Below are 23,742 nucleotides of genomic sequence, written 5' to 3'. Positions count from 1 at the left end.
TGAACATTGGGGTGCATGTATCTTTTCCAATTAGTTTTCGTCTTTTCTGGATATATGCCCAGGAGTGGGATTGCTGGATCACATGGTAGCTCTATTTTCAGTTTTTTAAGGAACCTCCATACTGTTCTCCATAGTAGCTGCACCAATTTACAACCCCACCAACAGTGCACGAGGGTTCCCTTTTCTCCACATCCTCACCAATTGAAGGCATCATTCTGTGGCAAGTGCAAAGTTTATCTTGGGTGGGCTGGACTGCGGAACATTCCTGCACCATCAGTCTCAGATGTGACACATTGACAGATCCCCCGCCGGTACAACCTTGTCATTTGGCAAAGAGGAAGGCAACCTGCCAACTGGCTAAAGGTAGACAGATACATCCATATTTTTGGAGTTTTTCTGCAAAAGGTTTATCCCATGCCCTTGGGGCGACAAATGGGAGCGTCTACAGAAACAGACCCTCCACAGTACGATCTCCAGTTCATCAAATTCTCACGGGGATCTAAAATAAGACAAGCTGATGTGTTGGTTTTCTGGGGTTGCTGTAACAAATTACCCCAAACTGGGGGGGACTTAGGACAACAGAAATGTATCCTCTCACAGTTCTGGAGACCAGAAGTCTGAGTTGAAGGTGTGGGCAGGGCTGGTTCCTTCTGGAGGCTCTGAGGGAGAAGCTGTCCCATCCCCTCTTCCAGCTTCTGGTGGTCCTGGGCTTGTAGATGCATTACCCCAATCTCTACCTCCTTCTAAGCAATGCTTTCTCCTCTTTGTGTTTCCTTTTCATGTAGGGACATGTGTCCATGCATCACTGGATTTAAGGCTCACCTGGTTCATCCAGGCTGATCTCATTTCAAGATCCTTAGTCACATCCACAAAGACTCTTCTTCCAAATAATGTCCCATTAATGGATTGTAAGAGGACATATCTTTTTTGGGGGGGAGAGGGGGGAGGGGGAAGGGGGCCACCATTGAACCCAGTACCTGGTCCATGAAAGACAACCTCTAAGCTTCTTGGCCATTGGCTTTTTAAAAATATGGTGGAATCTCAACATTTTGGCCAAAGATTGTGGAATCCCCTACCAGGAATTCACATTTATCCAGATACCTTCAGATTCCTTAATGATCACCCAGTAGAAATATTAGACTAATTGACATTTTCAAATCCTAAAGTTTAGACCCACAGACTCCAGCCTAAATGGCTTCATGGTCTCTATTAAAATGCCCCACAGAAGGCTGGGCCCATTGAGGGATCAATTTTCCCCCAAACTATACAGTTTCATCCATTGAACACTGTTGTGAATCTTTGGGAAATTTTTTTAAAAATTTTTTTTTTTATTGAACTATAGTTGATTTACAATGCTGTGTTAATTTCTGCTATACAGCAAAGTGACTCAGTTATACATATATATACATTCTTTTTTATATTCTTTTCCATTATGGTTTATCCCAGGATATTGAATATAGTTTCTTCTGGAAACTCTTTGTACTGTCTCTAGACAAGCCCACACCTACTCCCCCCCTTTTAAAAGCTAAAGCGCTATGTCTGATATTCAGTGAACTCCAGTTCTGTGTGTGTCCACACAGCAGATTAAATTTGTTTCTAAATTGTTCTTAGTTCTGTGTCCCTCAAAGATTTCACACCACAGAACATTCCTATCCCATGAAGGTCTTTTTGTATTTAACCTCAAGCTTATCTGTCACACTTGTATCATCCTTCTTTTTGCCCGAGAGGGCAGCCGCGAATTCAGCAAAATTCAAAACAAGTGATACCAAACCCTCGTTTTCTTATAAAGTTCCACTGCTCATTATACAAGCACACGGTCATGTTGTTGTTCTTGGTGGTGGTAACCCCACATATACCCCATGTATGCGCGATGGATACTACCTGTTGTGCCTTTTATCCTGTGGACAGGTGTTTGATGTTAAGCCCAGGCATGAGGTGATGGTGGCATCCTCGCTTTCTGGAGATGGGTGGAATCTCTCTGCTCTTTCAAGGTTGTGGGATGGGATGTTTCAGGGCTCCTTTTGGGTTTGTCCAGTGTCGCCCGTTTCTATTCAAGTCCATCCACATTTTCTAAGGCTGTTCTGAACGGCACTTCTTCTTTTCCCCTTTACTTATAAATTGAAGTATTGTTGATTTACAACGTTTTAGTTTCAGATGGACAGCAGAGCGATTCAATTATATATATATATATGTGTGTGTGTGTGTATATATATATATATATTCTTTTTCAGATTCTTTTCCATTATAGATTATTACAAGATATTGAGTACAGAGCCCTGTGTTGTACAGTAGGTCCTTGTTGCTTATCTATTTTATATATCTGCTAATCCCAAACTCCTAATTTATCCCTCCCACCCCCTTTTCCCTAATTCGAAAAGATACATGCAGCCAAGTAAATAAAAATAAATTAATTAATTTTTAAAAAAAGATCTTAGGGAAAAACCTGAACAAACTTTTTGGCCAACCCAATATAAATTACATATACACTATATAAAACATGTACATTATACAGATTATACAAATGTATTTATTATGACTATCGTAGTTTAATATCCATATTCTCATCTAATGCTCCAGGGCTTTATTGTTGCACATGCCTTTTGACACATGAAGAATTTATTTCCGCGTCAAGAGTAGACAAAGAGGCCTGCTTTATTTACATGTAAGTCACCCTGCGGTTTTCTGAATGACGTTTACTGGGTGACCCACGTTCTTTGCCCTGTTAAAACGGCATGTGCATTCTGGAGTCCTGTGAAATGCATTTCTCAATCTCTTCCTTTCCTCTGCAGTAGGAAACTATTTTTTAAAATCCTGGCTTTATCATGAGAAAAGCTAGTTTGCCACCTCATTCCCAGTCTTAGTTTTCAGGATTTTAGAGACCCGTCTCTAAAATCACATGCGTCCTTCCAGATAAAGTTCACTTTGCCCAGTTCCCACCACGCCTCGGAGGGGACAATGCTGGGATACTTTGTGATGCTGGCCTGAATCCTCCATTAAGAAAGAATTCCAGCCACACATGCCTTCCTCCAAGATCAGGGGGTGTGTTTCTACTTATAGTCACATCCTCCTTACGTCCTTCACGAGTTTTCAACTTTCCTCTTCCTACCGATAAGTACTGATGACCCACTACAGCAATCTGTCTCTCCGATAAGAATTGATAAATGTTTTCTTACGTCCCTCCTGGAAGTTAAGATAAACTACAGAACCACAGTTTCTAGGCGAGCCCCAAGACAACTCTCAATCTGTATCTCCTGTGAAATCTCCTGTGTGTTCTGAGGTCTCTGTCCTTATGAAAAAAAAATTGCAACACAACATTAGAAGAATCTTGGTAAAGAGTCTCCTAATCCAGACACAACCTTTTGGGACATTTTCTTCCCTTTATGGGGCGGGGGAGGCATCATCTTGTTATATAATGAAGATCAGAGTGTGTTACAAAATTTGGATGAGTGCCTATGATAACTTAAAATTTGGTCATAATGCTCCCATTCTGAAGAGTTTGAAAATCCCCTTACATAAACAGACCAGTATACATTCCCATATTTCTGGGTGTTGAAAGTATGTCTATTTATTTCTCTATAATAAAAACTGCCTTGAATCATTGGTGTCATTGTCAGATCGTGTCACTAAAACAGAATATCACTGACTGGGTGGCTTAAACAGCAGAAATTTATGGTCTCCAGTCCTGAAGGCTGGAGTCTGAGATCCAGGTGTGGGGAGGGCTGGTTCCTCCTGAGGCCTCTCTCCTGGGCGTGTAGACGGCTGTCTTCTCCCTGTGTCCTCACAGGGTCGTACCTGTGTGTGTGTGTGTGTCTGTGTCCTGATCTCTTCTTATAAGGACACCAGTCCTATGGGATCAAGACCCGCCCTTGTGACCTCATTGTACCTTCATCGCCTCTTTAAAGACCCCGTCTCCAAATCCAGCCACATTTTCTGAGGTCCTGGGGGTTGGGACTTCAACATTTGAACTTGTGTGAGATTGCGGAGCACACTTCATCCCATAATCATGGGTAACTCTGATCATGAGGCTTTTGATATTCTCCAAATTTAATTCTGAAAAGTACATTTCTAGACATAGAATGACTGCACCAAAACATATGATCATTTCGTAGCATTACAACCAAAAATGTATAAGAATTCCCTCATTAGCATGGAACATTTCACCTATACGATGTCAGGTGGATTTAAAAAAAGGAAAGAAAGAAAGAAAAACGCCATCACATTTGTTCTCAGTCCAGTCTCTTTGATTATTAGTTATTTTAAAGATTTTTTGTTTCCTCCCTGTGTGAATGACCCGTAGCTATGCCCTTTTTTGGGTTGTCTGTTAATGCCCATTGAACATATATCAGTTTCGCTCATGTACTTTTCTTAGGCACGTTGCATTCTTGTTGTAAATGTGTTTTTTTTTTCATATATTTTTTTTTAATTTTAGCAATTTCATGTATCTTTATTTATTTATTTTATTTATTTACGGCTGTGTTGGGTCTTCGTTTCTGTGCAAGGGCTTTCTCTAGTTGTGGCAAGCAGGTACCACTCTTCATCGCGGTGCGCGGGCCTCTCACTATCGCGGCCTCTCTTGTTGCGGAGCACAGGCTCCAGACGCGCAGTCTCAGTAGGTGTGGCTCACGGGCCTAGTTGCTCTGCGGCATGTGGGATCTTCCCAGACCAGGGCTCGAACCCGTGTCCCCTGCATTGGCAGGCAGATTCTCAACCACTGCGCCACCAGGGAAGCCCTTTGTGGTACTTTTTAATAGCATACAAGGTGAGAATCTAAAGAGGCTTTTAATCCAAAGTAGATAACAGCTGGTACTAGAATATTATTTATAATGTCTAGAGACAGATACGACTTGATTTGATATAATTTTTCTCATGTTACTTTGTGGTTCACTTTGTGGTACTTGGAATTCGTGGAAAGCTCCGGACACTAGCACATGAGCTAAAAGGACACTGATTACCGCCTGACCCCAGTGACAGGTCTGGTTTGTGGATTCTAGGATGCAGGTCACCGTGGCTGATGGGGTCCACCCCACTCATTCATTTTCACAACTTGAGATTTTAGGTAGGGAAAGGAAACCGCGTTAACATATGATGGAACAGAATGATGGATGCCCTTGGTGAAATCTCTCTTAAGTCATCATATTTACTTCCTAATCATCCTTACTTTCTAACCATCACTATGATTCCTTGGGTAAAACATGACTTTTAAAGTTCAAGTTCAGAAATCCAGTTAAACAGCAGCCACAGGGGCACAGAATGTTAACTTCTCTTTCGGATGAAGGACGCTTCCTTCCACCATATGTATTCACGTTTCGGGAAGCATGACCCCCCTGTGTTCCTCCAGCATCACAGCTTAGATTTTCCATGAATCTCTTCAGCATCTGACAAGTAAAAACTTTCCTGCATATCTTCGGTGATGAGTAAATGCACCGTCTTCTAATTACAGGCTGGTCTATCCCAGGCAATGTGTCTATTCTCAACACCTTCCTCTACAGTTCCCTTTGAAATCTCTCAAGAAAAGCCTCCGAGTAAATAGACACGTATAAAAACATTATTCATAGACGTTGGAGCTCCATACATGAATAAGAGCAGTGTGACAGTCAAATGTCCTTGTACTTTTTCAGATTTTTAAACTTCAGTTTGTAGAGAGGGTGGCTTAGGGTTTTGTTTTATTTTAGTGATGGTGGATTGCTTGATTTTACCCAAATGTGCACATATTTAACCATCCAAGATTCTACCTTGGATGAGTTCAATGCTCTCAGCCCATTTGGGGTCCATGACCTCCCTAACCAGGGCAGTGTGTGTGACATCTGCATGGTGGAAACTTCATTTCCATCAGCAGGAAGGCCATTGCTAGGTGAAAACTTATCCACGTATGTTGGGTCAAACACTTATTCAACAAGTGAAGTTGAAGCTGTCTGAAAAGGGGGTCCACTTTGCATAAAATAGAGAGCCAGGCACCAAAATACAGCCCTTGGGGTGCATGGAGAAGCTTTGTGAGTGGTGGGGATTCAGCTGGGCTCCCACCGGGGCAGGCCTCTGATGACTGTGGGTGTACTGATCATAATGATAAAATAAGTACCATCATCTGTGACCCGTCATGACAGCAGAGGCCCATCCGTGGAGGCAGAAGTAACCAGGATTCTAATAGAACGTAGCCAACTAACTAGGTTATCACGAATTCCTAGCGCGTTAAACCAGCGCAAACCCACCACAGGGCCGTCCGGACAAGGGAAAACAAAGAAGCAGAGGATTGCAAACCTACTAAAAGTGAGCGCTTATAAACACTTGCATCACTCCTTGCCAGGAAGACATTCACTGGTGACGAATGAAAGCATAAAACCCCCCTACGTGGCTATGCAACAGATCACCTGAGAAATAGGAACAAAGTCACTGAGCATGAGAAATGATCTAGGCTATTCCTACTACACCACGGCTTCGTCTGAATGACAGTAAAGTCTGACCACGGAAATCAGAAACTGTACTCCTGTAACTGAACACTTCTCTGAATCAGAATGTATAATAAAATATATTAGAATGTATATTCCAGAATATATTAGAATGTAGTAATATCACATAAATAATACCTAATATTATACATAAATTGTAGCGTCTGAAGGCAGCTGAAAACTTCTTTTGGAATATATATATATTAGAACATATAATAAAACATTAGAATATATATCTCAGAATAGATTAGAATATATGGGGTATAAATAGTATCTAATATATACATAAAAAAATGTAAAGTCTGTGAGGGCAGCTGAAAACCTGTTTTGGAATATATATATTAGAACATATAATAAAATGTATTAGAATATATATTCAGAATAGATTAGAATATGTGATATAAATAATATCTAATATTATATATATAAAAATATAAACTCTGTGACGGCAGCTGAACACTTCTTTTGGAATATATATATATATTAGAACATAATCAAATAGAATATATACTGTAAAACATATGTATCACAGAATAAATTAGAATATAATGTGATATTTAATATCTATTATACACATATAAATTGTAAAGTCTGTGATGGCTGGTAAACACTTATTTTAGAATATATATCAGAACATATTGGAATGTAATATATATAATAATATATAGAGATTGTAAACTTTGTGAAGGCAACTGTACACTTTTTATTTTAACTCAGTATACACACGCACACATATATACGTATCTACTCATAGACATACATATTTACAAATATATGCAATTCCAAAAGAAGTGTCCAGCTGCCCTCATGGACCACCCTTTTTCTCTCTCCCTTATTCAACACGGCCTACACCTCTTTCGGCGTTGACTTTAGAGCTCATTCTGCGTACGGGGAGCATTTAGTCCGCTGGGTTACAGAGTTCGGTATTTCCCTGCCCCGTCACCACCGAATGCTCATCACAAAGGCGGTACAAATGACCCAGTAATGCCTCGCTTGCAGGGCTTTTTTTCTTTTTTGCCTTTCAAGAAATATGCTGTGGTTTCCAAAGAATTTTTATGAGCCTTCCAGGTGAAAGCGGCTTTGTTCATCAAGGTGTTGTGAAACCCGCCGGGATATTTATAGGAACAGGTGGGCATGCGGTCAAGCCCCGGGCGGGCGAGGAAGGGTCAGATCCACTCCGCCACCCAGAGTTTAACTCTGCCAGCGTCTCTGTTACTTTTTCCTCTCCGGCTGCCATTAGAAGGGCAAGGCGTGCCTTTCACTGGGTGTGAAACCCTAGCCTTGACCGTCGACCTTAATAAGCCAGCCCGACCGCAGTCACAAGGTCGCGTCCGCGGGGAGCGGGCGCGCGCTCCGCGTGGAGACGCGCCCTTGCCCGGCGTGGACCGGCCCGGTCGCCCCTCCGCGGGGCACGGCCTGGTGGCCTGAGCGCAGGGGACCAGCCCTTGTCTAAGCAGCCGCTGGGGCGCACGCGGCCCGCTCCTGGAGCGCATTTTTCGCATTCCAACTCAAGCAAGATCTGGCAACCAGCAGAGAGCAAGCGTCTCGCCCCGGGGAAAAAGCCACCCACAACGTGCAGAGGAGGGCTGGGGCGCGGCTGGCAGCCGGGGGCCAGAACACCACACCCAGAGCCGGTTCTGATTTCCTGTCACCCCCTCCCAGTTGGCCAAGCGAGGCAGGCCTGGCCTGGTCCCCCGTAAAACGCCTCCTTTCTGAAGTTCTGGCCTCTGCGACAGACCGTCCCCACGCCGACCCGAGGACTCAGGGGCAGGACCCTCCCTTTCAAGGGCGGAATCGCTGGAATCCCTCCAAACAGTAGGGCAGGCACGGTGCCCTCCCTCTCGCTGCTCAGACTGTGGTCCGCGGACCTGCGGCCCGGATAGCCCTGGGGGCTGCTCAGAAAGACCGATTCCAGGCGTTCCTTGCCCGGCCCGCTGTGGTCCAAGGAGCACTTTAACCAGATCCCCGGAAAAACAGCGGCCGGATCCGTCTAGTTACATTTGCATTTCAGATGCAGCCCCGACATTTTGGGGGTATAGCTATAACCAAAGATGGCCTGGGACACACTTCCCATTAGGAGAAACCAAACGCTATCGCTGTGTGTCTGTGACCGTCCTGCGTTTCCTTTCCGAAATCGTCCCTGGTGTGTTTACACCAGCGGCCCGGCAAGTTGCATGCGCTGCATTTGGTACTTCTCTGATTGTTACCTGCCTCTTAGTATTTTTAAAAATAGTTCTTTTGAAATAATTACAAGATTTATCGGGAGGCTGTCAAGAAACGCTCCGGGAGCGCAGCTGCGCGCCTGCCCCACGGTGCGTATCTTACATGCCTGCAGTCCAGCAAGCCAGGGCTGGGAGCGGCCTTGGTCCCGGGGGTTATTCGCCAGACGTGGCGACCGCCCGCCGGGACTCGCGGGCACCGCGCGGTCGGCGGAGCGCGCCCCATCCGCTTCCAACTCCACCTTTATGTTTTAACTTTACTTTTCCTTGAACCACGCCCTCCCGCTCCCCAGCCGGTCCCGCCTCCCCCCAGCCTTCCGGGCTGGGGCGCAGCGGGCGCGGGGACAGGCCCGCGCGTCTCCAGGGGGAGCTCGGCCGAGACCCCATCCCCGGGGCGCCCCGGGGCGCGGAGGCCGCGCGGGCACCTCGCCGCCCGCGCCCGCCCCAGAATGGCGGGCGAGGCCCCTGGCGCCCGGGCCCTGAGGTCCCGGGGCGGGGGCGCGGACGGGGCGGGGCGCGGCGGCGCGGGCCACGCCCCCAGCCGGGCGGGCAGAGTCCGGGCCGGCGCCCGGGCGGGCGGAGGGAGCGCGCGGCCCCGCCCAGGCCGCTTCCGCCCGGCCCCCCAGCAGCGCGCACGCAGCGCCCGCGCGGCGGCGGCGGGCGCGGGACGAGAGGGATGAACAGGCGGCCGGGCGCCCGCGGCCAGGACCCCGCCTCGCGCCCGCCCGCCCGGGCCGCGCCCCCCGCCCAGGCCGCGCCGCGCCCGCCCCCAGAGGCCGCTGGCTACTCCCACCGGCCGCCGCCGCCGCTCCTGTCCTGAGTGCCGCCCCGCGCCCCGCCATTGTCCCCGCCGCGCCGCCAGCTGCGCCCGGCCGCCGACCGGGAGGCGGGGGCCGCGCATGGGTGGGCGCCGTTGATGCCGCCACCGCCGCCGCGCCGCCCTCCGAGGCTGCGTCCCGGGAAGCCCGGCCCCCCGCGCCCCCCGGCCTGGCCCGGCGCCCCGGACCTGAGCGCGCCCCCATGGAGGCGCCCGGGCTGGCCAAGGCGGCCGCGGCGGACGCCGACTCCCGAGAGAGCTCGGGGGAGACCCCCGACGGCGCGCCCGCGCACTTCCCCGGCCCCGGGGCGCCCTCGCCGGAGCCGCCCGCCTACCGCTCGCAGGACTTCGACACGCTGGCCACCGTGGGTAAGTGCGACGCGCGGGGAGCCGGCCCGCTGGGGCGCTCGGCGCCGCCCGGGAAGCCGGCGTCAGACAAAAGGCTTGTGTGCGGTCGCCCGGCCGCCGCCCGGGGAGGGCCCTGCCTGGTCCCGCCTGCTCGGGGTCTCCGCGCGGGGCTCCCCCTGCGCCCTGGGTCCCCCGAACGCCCCGAGACTTGGAGGGCTTCCTTCCGGCCCCCGAGAGCCTCCCCGCCTGCGGGCGCTCTGCCCCGCACCTCCAAAGTCTCCTGATTTAGACCCTCCCGCCCGCCCTCCAACAACCTCCCCGGTGTCTGGGGCCCCCCGACGTCACAGAACTTGCTGGGGTCACGTCACATTGAGGGCGTCGCGCGCCCTCCCAGGCAGGGGCCCCCGGGGACGGAGGCGGCGGCGGCCGCGGAGACCCCTGCAGACCTCTCCTTGGCCAGGCTCCCCTCTGCCCCGCGTCAGGACGCTCCCGCCTGGACTTGAGAGCGTATCTGGAACTGGGGGGTCCGGTGTCCCGTGGCGTTTTAGGGGCGCGGGGCGGCATTGGGGGTGAGTTACGCATTTCCTTACCCTGCCGTATTTTCCGTCTGTGTATCCGGAACTGGGCATTTCTTGTATCCGGCACTGATTTCCTTTTTGTCGTCCTCCTTTGAGCCTGACCACTCCTGGGCAGCTGGAAACGTGAAGTCTCCAGTTCCCTGAGCGCTTGGATCCCAAAACGTGTTGGTGTGTGGAGCCCGCCCCGAGTGGGTCAGAATATCCCAACTCCACAAGGGCGCTGCCTTCACGCTGTGGGCTCAAGCCAGCCTGTGGCTTCTTAGCAACTCTTTGTTGCTAAGGGAGTTGTCCCAACCTGTCAGGAAAGAATCAATGGGGAAGGGGGCACATACCGTAAATGACCCTGGAGCAGGGGTACCCAGGTACTTTTTCGGGCCCTTACCCACCCTCTCTTGGAAGGGAGGAAGCACTGGCCTCAACGGCATGGCTTGGGGCTTCATATGACCAAGGGGCACAGCCAGAGTGGCATTAAAACTACTCAGAGTGGCCTTGAAGCCTTCCCTTTTCCGTCAGTAGCCTTTTGCCTGTGTGTAGTTGGCTGTGAGGAAGGGGTGCCCGGGAAGCCTGGTTTGGGACTAGGAAACCCGACTTGGGACGGAGGGGACAGAAGGCACCCTCCCTCTCTCCTGCTTCTCTCCTCCTCTCTCTCTAAGCCTTCTCGCCCATCTCCTCCTTCGTTTTCTCTCTCTCTCTCTCTGTCCATCTCTCTCTCCCTTTCCTGTGTTTTTCTCTCTCTCTGTCTCTCTGTCTCATCTTCTCCATCTTCTATCTCTCTCCCTTTCTTTTTCTCTGTCTCTCCCTCCCTCCCTCCCTCCCTCCCTCCCTCCCTCTGGGGCGCTCTACAGGGCTGCTTTAAAAGCTCGCTGTGTTTTGCAGGGTAGGAGATGAGGATAGAAACCTAGACCAGTGCAGTCACACCGGTAGGTGGAAACACAATTCAACAGTGGAAAGTTGGTGGAGGACCCGCCGGCCCTTGACACACAGCGCTGGCAACTGGATCTGTTTTGGGCACTTAAGCAAGTCTATTGTGAAAGGTGCCAGAGCATCAGGCAGGGCATGGGCTGGTGGGTGGGCTGCGGACGTGACGTAGCCTGGTGTCTGCAGCTGCCTGGGGGCCCTTTGGGTGCTGCCTAGTGGGCATAGGGTTCCCAGTGAGCCATCTTGTCCTTAAAAATAGAATGTCACTGCCTCTGGGGACCGAGCAGGGCCGGGTGGGGGGGAAATGAGCTCCCCAGTTGTCTTTCCCTTTCTTAATGAAGAAGATACTTACTCTTCAAGGATAACTTCCTGTGGGTTCCAAGGGTGTGAAGGGAGAGCCAGGTCACACACGTTCAGGATGTTGGACCAGCAGGGGCCTGGGACCCAGGGGGTGTGTGTGTGTGTGTGTGTGTGTGTGTGTGTGTGTGTGTGTGTGTGGCTTTGCAGCTTTGGTGGCTTTTTTTTTTTTTTTTTTTAAGGATTTTCTTTCTTATTTATTTATTTATTTATTTATTTATTTTTGGCTGTGTTGGGTCTTCGGTTCGTGCGAGGGCTTTCTCCAGTTGCGGCAAGCGGGGGGCCACTCTTCATCGCGGTGCGGGGACCGCCCTTCATCGCGGTGCGCGGGCCTTTCTCTATCGCGGCCCCTCCCGTCGCGGGGCACAGGCTCCAGACGCGCAGGCTCAGCAATTGTGGCTCACGGGCCCAGCTGCTCCGCGGCATGTGGGATCTTCCCAGACCAGGGCTCGAACCCGTGTCCCCTGCATTAGCAGGCAGATTCTCAACCACTGCGCCACCAGGGAAGCCCCGGTGGCTTTTTTAAATCACCTTTTGCCAGAACTTTAACTTTAATATTCCAGATTTATCTGTGCATGGTTAATCTAAGAAACTAAGAATAAGCTTTTAAAAAATCTCAAACCCATCAGAGGTGTTACAGTTTCCAGTAACTTTAGACCATAAGGTGTCATGGACAAAAGTGAGGGGCTATGTTGGGCTCTTTACCCTCAGTTAGAACGCAGTTGGGACCAGCCTGGTGCCTCTTCATCCTAAGCTTTGGGCCCAGGAAACTTAAGTTCCCTTTTGACTGCTCCTGGACCCATTCCTAACTGTCCCCCATGGCAAACAGGCACCCCAGTGGCTCTGAATCGTCTGAGGCCATCTGTATGCATTTCTCCAGCTGAGCAAGGCTGTTTTCCACAACTTGAAACGAACCCACACACAAAACACAAAACAAAACAACCACCCCGACAAACCTCTCAGCCTTTCTTAACATACCACAATCCCCACCCCCTTGGAGCCTTCCAGAATGAGTCAGGGTGGAAGGACCAGGCTGGCTGGGCTTGTCCTCCACCCTGAAGTTCTGGCCTCACACAGTTGTGCATTTTCACCTGGTCTGATCTCCACTCTGGTGTGTGAGCTCTTCTTTTTCTCACCAACAGGCATTTTTTTCATCCTTTTCTTTTGCCTGTGAGCTGGGCCCCGGGGGAGGCGCCCGTGGGACAGAATTGCTGACTCACAATCCCCCAAGGACGGTTGCAGCGCAGGTGGAACGCTGCAGGTGGGCACAGATGTGCTTCTGCATGATTTAGCAAAACCGGCAGTGGCTGTTCAGATGGCAGGACCCCCAGGAGGGTTGGCACCAGGATACCAGGACCCAGGTGGAAGCAGACGGCCCAGTTCACGGGGCGGCCATGACACCTTTGAGGTAGAATAAGGAGGAGAGTCAGTGACGAGTAAGGTCTCAGATGCCTTTATTCTGTGCTCCTGGATAAACTGTCTATGGGAAGTTGTCCGTGTTCTAGGTTGATTAGCTCTCCACAGATTCAGACAGCTTGGAAGAAAGCTCAGCTTGTGTTGGTGAAACATCTCATGGGCATTTTTTGAAGAGCGTGGAAGGGACCTTGGGTCCTGTCTTGGCCAAACTAAATTCATAGATTGAATATAAATTGCAAAACAGGCTCAGTTACAGAAGGAATGGTGTGCAGCCCCCTGGTCCACATTCCTGGTCCCGGTAACCAAGCTTGATTTCTTGCTATAAGCACGAACAATGGTGCTATTAAAGATAAACGTTTTGAAGTAATGATAGGCGCACGGGGGATTCCAACACCTGCACCTAGGCCCATGCACCCTTCATGAAGTTTTCCCCCGTGACGTCTTCTGTAGGTGTCACACAATATCAAAACCAGGACGCGTGCCGGCGTGGGGTCCATCCTGCTAAGAGACCACAGACCTTAATCGGTGCTCCCACTTTTCATGGGAACTCTTTTGAGTTTGTGAGTAGGGGGCGTGCGTGTAGTTTTGTGCGGTTTTATCCTGTACATCCATCTGGGCAACCGCCAGCACTGAGATCAAGGCACAAAGCTCATTCCCTGACCACAGAAACGCGCTCACGCCTGACACTCTGTATTTTTTTACTATCACATCACGCTGTCAGAAAGTTGTATTTTTTTAAGACCCAGGAGACCTTCCGTAGTGAGTAATTAAACCTGCACTGTTGTCTTTTAGTTCATTTTCCTCCCTGTTGATAAGATTCTCTCGTGCACTCTTGGTTCCCCAGAACTGGCCCTAATTTTACTTCCTCCCACCTGGACTCCCAAACCATCACAGGAGCAACACGTCTCTGAACTGGGGAGATTTCCCACTGCACGTGAATGACTTCTCCCGGGGGCGATGTTGACAGAAGCCATTAGGAGGGAACGTTGCTTATTGTGTAGCGATACCCAGAAAATTGTGTTCACCTTTTTAATCTGATTCACCTTGAGTGGGTGTGAATGGTGGTGTCAACTTAAGAGCGTCACAGCAACTTGGAAAGTTAGGTAAAATACGAGAAAAGAATATTTCTTTTTATAAAATTACGGAAAATACTAGAAAGGAATATTTCGTCTTACAGAAGTCCTGCAGGCTGTTCCTCCTCATTTTAAAAAAAACTTTTACTTGTCTTTTGGCCACTTCAGGTGGCATGTGGGATCTTAGTTCCCTGACCAGGGATCGAACCCGAGCCGCCTGCATTGGAAGCGCGGAGTCTTAACCACTGGACCGCCAGGGAAGTCCCTGTTCCTTCTCATTTTTTAAAAATTGCAGTGAAGTTCACATAACACAAAAGGAACCATTTCAAAGGGAACCATGCCGTGGTGCTTTACACATTCACAAAGTTGCACGACCCTCATCTCTGTGAGGTTCCAGAACATTTTCGTCTGCTGCCCCCTCAGGGTGACCCCAAATCTATGAGCAGTCACCCCCTGTTTCCTGCTCCTCCAGCTGCTGGGAACCCCCATCTGCTCTCTGTCTCCGTGGATCTGTTTGTTCCATGTCCTCTTCATCTTACGCACTCTGCTTTCTTACTTTCCATCTCCAAGGGGACGGCGGGGGTGGGAGGAGGGGTGGGACTTTGGGAAGAGAAGCTCAGGAGATGCAGAGCCAGTAGTTCCCTGCGCAGGAGGAGAAAAGGAAAATGGGCCAGAGGATAGAAAGTATAGGATGGTAAGGATCAGGTGAGGACCAGCCGGGAGAAATGTGCAAGTCAGTGAGAGAGACAGGGTCACAGACACGTGCACACAGAACCTGCTGTCCTGGGTCGGATAGAGTACCCCCTTCTCCCCCCAAATTCATGTCCTCTCAGAACCTGGCAACGGGACCTTGTTTGGAAACAGGGTCTCTGCAGATGTCATGAAGTGAAGGGTCTGAGACGAGGTCCTCCTGGAGGAGGGTGGCCCTACATCCAATGACAGGGTCCTTCTAAGACACAGAAGAGGAGAGACACAGACACAGAGGAGAAGCCACGTGAAGACAGAGGCAGAGACGGGAGGGAGGCGGCCACAAGCCCAGGGACGCCCGGAGCCCCCAGAAGCTGGAAGAGGCGGGAAGGACCCTCCCCTGGAGTCTCTGGAGGGAGCGCGGCCCTGGGACGCCTTGACCTCAGACGTCTGGTCCCCAGGATGGGGGAGGATGGATGCCTGTGGCTTTAAGCTCACAGTTTGTGGGAGCCCCAGGAAACTAATACACCTGCCAGAGAGGATTGCAGAGCTGATTTCTACGTGGCTTTACAGCTTGGTCCATGAAGCGGTTTCCCCAAATCCTTGGAGGTGGAGGACACCGGGTTACATGTACTTTCCGAGGGCGTCCTCATCCCACACGGCATGTGGGTGCGGCTGAAGCAGAACTCACCGTTTGACAGAGGCCGTCCCCCGAGCTGGACGGGGCAGAGTTATTCCCATGTGGTCAGGCCAAGGGACGCCATCTTGAATCCATCCCGACCTTGTTGTCTTGACCGGCAGCAGCTGCCGTAACAGAGTACCGCCCGCTGGGTGTCTTATCAACAGCGCAGATTGATTTCTCCCAGTTCTGGAGGCTGCAAGCTCGAGATCAAGGCGCCAGCGTGGTTGGGTTTTGGTGAGAGTCTCCTGGGTCGCACTGGCTGCCTTCTTGCTCTGTGCTCAGACGGTGGAGAGTAGCAAGCTCTTGTAAGGACACTAATCCCATCCCGGGAACCCCACTCTCATGACCGCTTCTCATCCTAATTACTTCACAAAGACCCACCTCCGGATGCCGTCACGTTGGTGGGGGAGGGGGGGACAGGGCTTCAACGTGGGAATCTGGGGGGACACAGACATCCAGTCCGTAACACTGGGTTGACTTCTCCTTACGTGTCGCCCTGCCCTCTTCCTCCTGAGCTTGTGCCTTTGGGGTGCAGGTGGCCGCCGGAGCACCAGCCTCACCTCGTCGCATCCTGGCTTCCTTACAGGAGGACACCTGTCCCCCTGGATCTGGGGACGACCCTCCTTGTCCCGACTTGGCTCACCCGTGGGGATGAGGGCCCGACGCCGTGATGCTGGGCTCAGACCTGCTTCTGGGATGGGTCTCTCCACAGTTGGGGACCACCAAGGAGGCCACGTCTGTCGCTGGGAGAAAAGGGCAGAAACACCACGTGACACAGACACAAGCTTCCCCTTTCCGGGGTCACTTGAAACTTTTGTAAGCACGATGTTCTTCCTGAGAAACACGTGTTCACGATTCTCAGTACATCTCCTTCAGTCTCAGGAGCAACTTCTTGGTATTTTCCCCCAAGTGTGTTTGTTTGTTTGTTTGTTTGTTTTCAAACACCCACATGTCACCACCTTCACACCATTTAAAAACGTTTCCCTTTTTCCTCTTTTCTTTGAAAACTACAAATGCTCTTTCTTGCTGGGAAGAACAGTAAAGAACTGAGAAAGGAAGGTTCACTTTTTCAAGATCATACCTAGTGTTCTGGTCGGAGCACAAACATCTCCCTTGATTTTTCACAGGGACCTCCGGGGGGAGTGAGGCAGGGCGGGGCGTTTGGGGGTTTTCTCCCCAGATGGTCAGGGTGCTGGCTGATTGGGTTTCTGGTGAGACCAGAGGGTCCCTGGTTGGCAGATGGCTGTCTTCTTGCCACGTCCTCACACGCCCTTTCCTGGGTGCCTGTGCAGAGAGAAGGAAGCGCACTCTTGGCTCAGGACTCCACCCATGTGACCTCGTTACCTCCTTAGAGGTTACATGTCCCAATCCGGTCCCACCAGCAGTTAGGGCTTCGCCGTATGAATTCGGGGGAGACACAGACATGCCGTCCCTAGCAGTGGCTGAGACAAGAATCAGGGGTAACTCCAAGGTTTGGGGGTTACCTGATTGGAAAGCTGTTCCACCCCTTGGAGACATTGAGGGGGTTAGGGGTGGAGCAGTGTTCGGGGGAGAAGGCCAGGAGAACCGTTCGGGACGTGGTTAGTTCGATCTGCCTGGGGAGACGTCTCTGTCGTTATCTACATCATCACCATCACCTTCCGCCACCTGCTGCCACATCCTGCCACCCTCCACCAACATCATCAGCATCACTTCTGACACCCGGGGAACTTCCGTTTAATTGAAATTCACAGAAGGTTGTTTTAAAGTGAACAATTCAGTGGTACAGTGTTGTGCAACCACCACCTGTATCTGGTTCCAGAAGATTTTCATCATCCCCCAAAGGACACTCTCTACCCATTAAGCAATCACTCCCCAGCCCCTGGCAAACACTAGCCCATGTCTCTATGGCTTTGCGTGTTCTGGACATTTCACGTCTATGGAATCATACACTGTCTGGCCTTTTTGTGTCTGGCTTCTCTCGCTGAGCTTCACATTCTTGAATTTTATCCTGGTAGCCTGTGTGAGTGCTTCATTCCTTTTTATGGCTGAGTCATATTTCAGTGTGTGGATGGACCCCATTTTGTTTCTCCTGTTGCATTCATTTGCTTAGAGAAACAATGTACCACAGACTGGGTGGCTTGAACAATAGAAATTTATTTTCACACAGCTCTGGAGGCTGGAATCTGAGATCCAGGTGTGGGCAGGGCTGGTCCCTCCTGAGGCCTCTCCTGGGCGTGTAGACGGCCCTCTCCTCCCTGTGTCCTCACGTGGTCGTCCCTCTGTGTGCGTCTGGGTCCTGATCTCCTCTTCTTATAAGGACGCCAGTCCTATGGGATCAGGACCCACCCTTGTGACCTCATTGTACCTTCATTACCTCTGTAAAGACCCCATCTCCAAATACAGCCCCATCCTGAGGTGCTGGGGGTTAGGACTTCAAGACGAAATTGTTTAGGTGGGGGGACACAATTCAGCCCATAACACCATGAACCTTTTAATGCATCGTATGGTACCTCAGCCTCTTTGGAGTTCCCATGATGCACTAGTTGAGCCTCACCCCAGGTGGATTTGGCTGATTGGAACCAAGGTAAGCACCATAATATCATCACCTTCATCATCACCACCGTCATCATCACCAACATATCACCATCATTATCACCTTCATCATCACCACCGTCACCATCACCATCATCATCACCATCATCATCACCTTCATCATCACCATCATCACCAACATCATCATCACCATCACCATCATCATCAGCATCACCATCAGCATCACCATCACCACCATCATCACTACCACCTTCATCATCATCATCACCACCGTCATCACCATCATCACCACCATCATCATCACCACCATCATCACCACCACCATCATCATCACCTTCATCATCACCATCATCATCATCACCAACATATCACCATCATTATCACCTTCATCAACACCACCGTCATCATCACCAACATACCACCATCATTATCACCTTCATCACCACCGTCATCATCACCTTCATCATCACCATCACCACCAACATATCACCATCATTATCACCTTCATCATCACCACTGTCACCATCACCATTATCACCATCATCACCTTCATCATCACCATCATCACCATCACCATCAGCATCACCATCATCACCACCATCACCATCATCACCACCATCATCACCACCATCATCACCATCATCACCACCATCATCATCACCACCATCATCACTACCACCTTCATCATCATCATCACCACTGTCATCACCATCATCACCACCATCATCACCATCATCACCTTCATCATCTTTTCCAAACACAGCCTCATCCCGTTTTCCAGGACACACGATAGTGTCTTTGCACGGACTTGGCGCTCGCTCCTTTCGGCGTACCTGTCGTGCATCCCCCCCCTCCGATGCTCAGAGCACCTCCTTGTTCTGACTCCGGAGTCAGGGAGCCAGGGGGGGTGGGCAGGGCTGGGCCCGCACTGGAAGCCCAGTGCCAGCTCCCCTTCCCTTGGTCTCCTGTTGTGATCTCTCTCGTGGCCTTCCCCACCTTTTGGCTACTGTAACAAATGACTTCAAACTCAGTGGCTTAAAACAACATGCATTGATTAACCTGCATTTCCAAGGGTTAGGAGTCTAGAAATGGTATTACTGGGGTTTTTTTTTCTTTCTTTTTGGGCCGTGCTGTGCAGCTCGCAGGATCTTAGTTCTCCCACCAGGGACTGAACCGTGCTCTCGACAGTGAAAGCTCCCAGCCCTAACCACTGGACCGCCAGGGAATTCCCAGTATGGCTGGGTTAAAACCAAGGTGTGGGCAGGGCTGTGTGCCTTTGGGAGGCTCCAGGGGAGAATTCGTTTCCTTGCCTTTTCCAGCTTCTAGAAGCCGCCCGCATTCCTTTGTTTATGATAATCTTCCTTTGTCGCTGAAGATGTTGTTGTCGGGTCAAACCCTTCTCATGCCGTTTCTCTCCTGTTTCTCTCGGATACTTCCAAGGACCCTGCTGATTGCACTGGATTCACCCAACTAGCACAGGGGCATCTCCCTATTAAGGCTCTGCTGATTCACCTCTGTGGTTGGCACCTTGAAACTCAATTCCCCTTTGCCATGTAAACGAACATGTCCCCAGGTTCTGGGGATCAGGACAAGGACATCTTATTCTGTGTATCGTGCACCGATTCTTCTGATCTACTGTGTACGCCTCACCTGAGACACAGCACCGCTTTGGAGAACGTGGCGGGTGGATGGCTGCGCCCAGCCTGGCCTCAGCCCTGGTCTGGCGGCATTGACCTCCACAAATGCAGGGACCACAGTAATAATAAAAAGCTCTTCCGTTACTACCTGGGAGGAGAAATGGGAGATCCACTGACCAACTGATGGGGCTGGAAATCGTGTGTGTGTGTGCGCGTGCGTGTGCACGCTGGGGAAGGGACTGATGAGTTACCTGAGGCTGTCACATCTGTGCCCTCTTTTGAGGGGCTGGAATGGTGTCACCACTAACTGCCACCTCCCCGGGCAAGCAGCACCAGTTCTCGTGTTGCAAGAGAAACCCCAGTGACGGGACTCCTCCAGGATGAGATGACAAAGCCTTATACCTTCGAGGAGCTTCTGGCCCCAGGGTGGACCTTTAGACACACGGCTGTGACCCACGTGGAGGCAGGCGTCGTTAGCCACGTGGAATCCCAGAAACGAAGCTTGCGTCCACCTGGAGGCGGGAGGTAAAGGTGGCGGCGGGCGGATTGTTCTCCAGGAGGCTTGAGCATGTTGGTTGATTGGACAACACGGGTACGTTTATTTATCTTTTTTTTTGAGGAACTCAGCAGTCTCCCTCCACCGCTGAGGTTACCCTTGGAAGAATAATAAAAGCAACACTACGAATGTGTCTAAGCACCTCCTAATTCCAGGAGCGTCATTCCCGCCCTGCGTTTCACGGGGAGGAGGGATCTCCGATGCTACGCTGGGTTGGGTGCAAAGGATACTGCGTCTCTTGCTACATCCTTACGGCACTTCGGTAAACGTCCGCTTGGCATCTGGGTTGCGTCCAAATAGCATATGTTACACGTAACTATTCAGTGCCCTTGAAGTTACCCATCGAGAACTCCAGTCAAGCGTCCTGGGTGTCCTTGAGGCTCGTCCCATTGGAACGCCCTGTATCAGCCAAGGCCGCGGATGGAGTGAGGGCGTGTGTTCTAGGATGCAGGTCCTTTCCTCCTCCGGCACGGACGGGTCCTGCTCCCCTGGGGCGTAGGAACATGAAGGGGACACTCTCCACGTGGGTGGCTGTCACCCGTCCTGGGAGTCACCTTGTCCCCACGTAGGGGCTCCCGTCGGACCCCTCTGGGCCGTCCTTCCAGCCTTTATTTCGTGCCAGGTGCTGCCGTGGCCTCCCCAACACCTGCTTGGCCCATTGCCTCCCGCTCCGTCGAGGAGGACTGTCCAGACTAGACTCTGGGCGTCCGAGGTCCCCTCCGAGGTCCCCTCCCACTGGGTGATTCCATGCTTGAAAAAAAGACCCACCTTCGGCACCTTGCACGTCTGTTCACCCCACTTACCATTTGGAAATTCACACTGGCTTTGCCTCCAGTTACAGGAAAAACAAACCGTCTCCCAGAGCCCCTGCTCACACGCACGGGTTCCTGAACATCATCGCACCCAGCGCTCCCGTGTCGTGAGCTGCTCTCTATATGCATTCTCTCGACGTGGCTGCTTTGGACACGTTTTTGATGAGGCGGATCCTGGAGGGCGTTTGGAGGGCAGCCTCCCCGGGGTTCCGGTAAAACAGTTGACAGTTGATTCGGTTGATGATTTCACCCTGCTGGATCATTATCTCGGGAGTCACTTGACCGAACAAAAGACCAGACCGAGCGACCAGACCGAGCGACCAGACCGAGCGGATCTGAGGGTTGGGTGGGGCCGGCAGGGCTCTGCTGCTCAGAGGACGGCCTTTGTAACGCTGAGGGCACCCGGGGTCTGAGGTTGGAGGGGCAGACAGAGGCGGGGCTTTGTGTGCCCATGCCTGCTTTTGCCTGGGTGTGTGCAGTCGGGGGGGCGGGGGGCTAGCGGGGAGCGGGGAGAGGTGGGTAGTTAGCCAGCTTATGTTTGGGGACGATTCCAAAAAAAATCAGCACAGATTGAAAACTCTAGCTTGGAGTGTCCCCCCCGTCCCCCCCCCCCCCCCCAAATCGAATGGGCATCCAGAAGGCCAACTATCTAGAGTTTCCTCTTTTGGAAATTCTGCCTGGGTGCTAGTTTCCATTTATCCTTACACCTTAAGGGAAAAAAACATTTACCCAGAAAAAAACAAAGCACCAGTGAGTCAGAGTATTGGATCCTTGAATATAAATAGTTATTGTTGGCAGTGATTTTACTCGTGAAGACATTCATTTAGTTGATCCTGCAAAAGATCAGTTAGCATGTTCTTTTGGTGACAGACTCTGAGGTACCCATTGTATTGATTTGGGTCAAAGCAGCATCTTCTTGTTGCCCTGATTATTTTTTCTCTATTGCTTTCTTGTTTTCTTTTATTATTAGTATGTATTTCACTGTGCTGCGTCTTAGTCGCGGCATGGGGGAATCTAGTTCCCTGACCAGGGATCAGATCCATGCCCCCTGCAGTGGAAGCCTGGAGTCTTAACCACTGGACCACCGGGGAAGTCTCTTTTGTTTTCAGTTTCATTGTTTTCTGCTTGTAAAGTTAGTAAAGATCTAACACAAAGACCCGGGTTAGGTCTTTATTTCTGCTTGCTTTTGGTGTATGTTACTCTTCTTTGTGTAGTGTTTTTTTTTCTTTCTTTCTTTCTTTTTTTGGTCTTTATTTACTTTTCCTGGTAGTAAAGTGTTGTATTTTGATTGAGATTCTGGGCTGCCCCTCTGAGCATCCCAGAGGGCCGTGGAAGAAACGGAATCGTGACCCAGGAGAACTGCTAAGCCAGCGTCATCTTTTCCCACCACCCCAGGGCAGCCCAAAGGCTCACTGCCTCATTTTGGTCGTTGGGGGGGTCTTGCGCTCTATGCACTGTGGCTGGTTGACCCTCTCACAGGTTTGCTTCCCTCTCCCAGCTGCTGCTGCCTTCGTGACAGTTCCCCCTCCACGAATGAAAACCCCCAGCTGCTTCCCTGGGGAACAAGCCGCAGAAATAAGCATGGAGAGAAACGCGTCAGCGCCCACCTCCTCCAGAAGCCTGTATCTAAGTGCAGCGCCTTTCAGGACAGCTGCTCGGCTTCCTTAAAAGCAAACGTAAAAGGAGGGCGCCGTCAGCTTCAGACATCAGCTTTACAGTCCCCGTCTAGAACTTGGGATGCCATTGGCGAAACCGTCCGTGGGAAGGGTGGGGGGGGTGGGTGGGTGTGTGGACTGAGCTCTTTCCCTCCTGGGTTATCGGTGGGAGATCGCCTACCTTTGTAAAAGGGGAAACAGACTTCTTTCTGTAGTATCCAGTGATTTTCTGTGTTTCTGTTTCTCCCTGCACTAGTGCATACACGGGTGTGCACACACCCATGTGCCCTGGCAAGTTTTTGGCTGAGGGGGTGAGAACCCTTCTGGCTGTTGAAAACACTCCAGTTTTTCGGACGTTGACAAATACTCTGATGAAACCTGAGACCGGCCACCTCTTTGGATGGGAAAAGCCATCTCCTGTTGCCAGGCCCGCTGCCTGGCCTTCCTGTTAAGTCAGCAGGGCAGGTAGTTCCTAGGTAGACGGTCCCGAGTCTGCCCCAGAAGGTGGTTTGTGAATTGTCCCTTTAGAATGTTTTTGTTCTGGAAACAGTGCAACCTCTGACGGTCCGGGTTCCAGGCTGCTTCCTTTGCAGCCCAGAAAAGAGTAATGAATTGTGACAAACATCACACAGTGATAGGAAAGTAGAAGGCAGGATTCGTATAAAATGAGGACACCAGCCCAGCCCAGGAATCACTCAGTAGCACAGACAGCAGGAGTCTTGCATGTGGATTCTTGAAGGACCGCAGATTTGCAGGAGGGCCATCAAGGCGGAGTGAGCAGCTTTTATCAAGGCTCTTGAGGAATGGAGACATTGTCTTTCTGTCGATTTTATTTGTTGCCAGCATTAAACTTGACTTCCCAAGTGGCTGGCATGGCATTCATTGCCCTTTGAAACAGGTCTCTGGCTGTCCTGACTTTGCCTGGAGTGGCCGTGCCCGGGCTTGTAGAACAGTGTACTTTGGGTTATGAACATGTTCTCTGGCTCCAGTTGGGCAAGACTCAGGCACG

General features: G+C 50.9%; 1 protein-coding gene and 1 long non-coding RNA gene across 4 annotated transcripts in view; one reads left to right on the top strand and one right to left on the bottom strand.

The window, feature by feature from the left end:
- Window positions 1–11,064, bottom strand: part of LOC130706375 (uncharacterized) — a 35,246-nt gene extending 24,182 nt beyond the window's left edge. For both annotated transcript variants that reach the window (XR_009006638.1, XR_009006639.1), the window contains exon 1: window positions 10,418–11,064. This is a non-coding gene — a long non-coding RNA (uncharacterized LOC130706375). The remainder of the gene's footprint in view (window positions 1–10,417) is intronic.
- PRKX (protein kinase cAMP-dependent X-linked catalytic subunit) overlaps window positions 9,352–23,742 on the top strand; it is an 86,015-nt gene continuing 71,624 nt past the window's right edge. Inside the window, exon 1 of one of the 2 annotated variants that reach the window (XM_057538026.1) lies at window positions 9,352–9,848. In XM_057538026.1, the coding sequence (XP_057394009.1) occupies window positions 9,683–9,848 (166 nt within the window). In that variant the 5' untranslated portion in view covers window positions 9,352–9,682. The remainder of the gene's footprint in view (window positions 9,849–23,742) is intronic. The other variant, XM_057538024.1, reaches the window with a different exon arrangement.

This window comes from Balaenoptera acutorostrata, chromosome X (assembly GCF_949987535.1).
Source record: "Balaenoptera acutorostrata chromosome X, mBalAcu1.1, whole genome shotgun sequence".
In the NCBI taxonomy this organism is placed as follows: Eukaryota; Metazoa; Chordata; class Mammalia; order Artiodactyla; family Balaenopteridae; genus Balaenoptera; species Balaenoptera acutorostrata.
The sequence above is the reverse complement of the archived record's forward strand: the minus strand, read 5'-3'. Positions and strand labels throughout refer to the sequence as shown.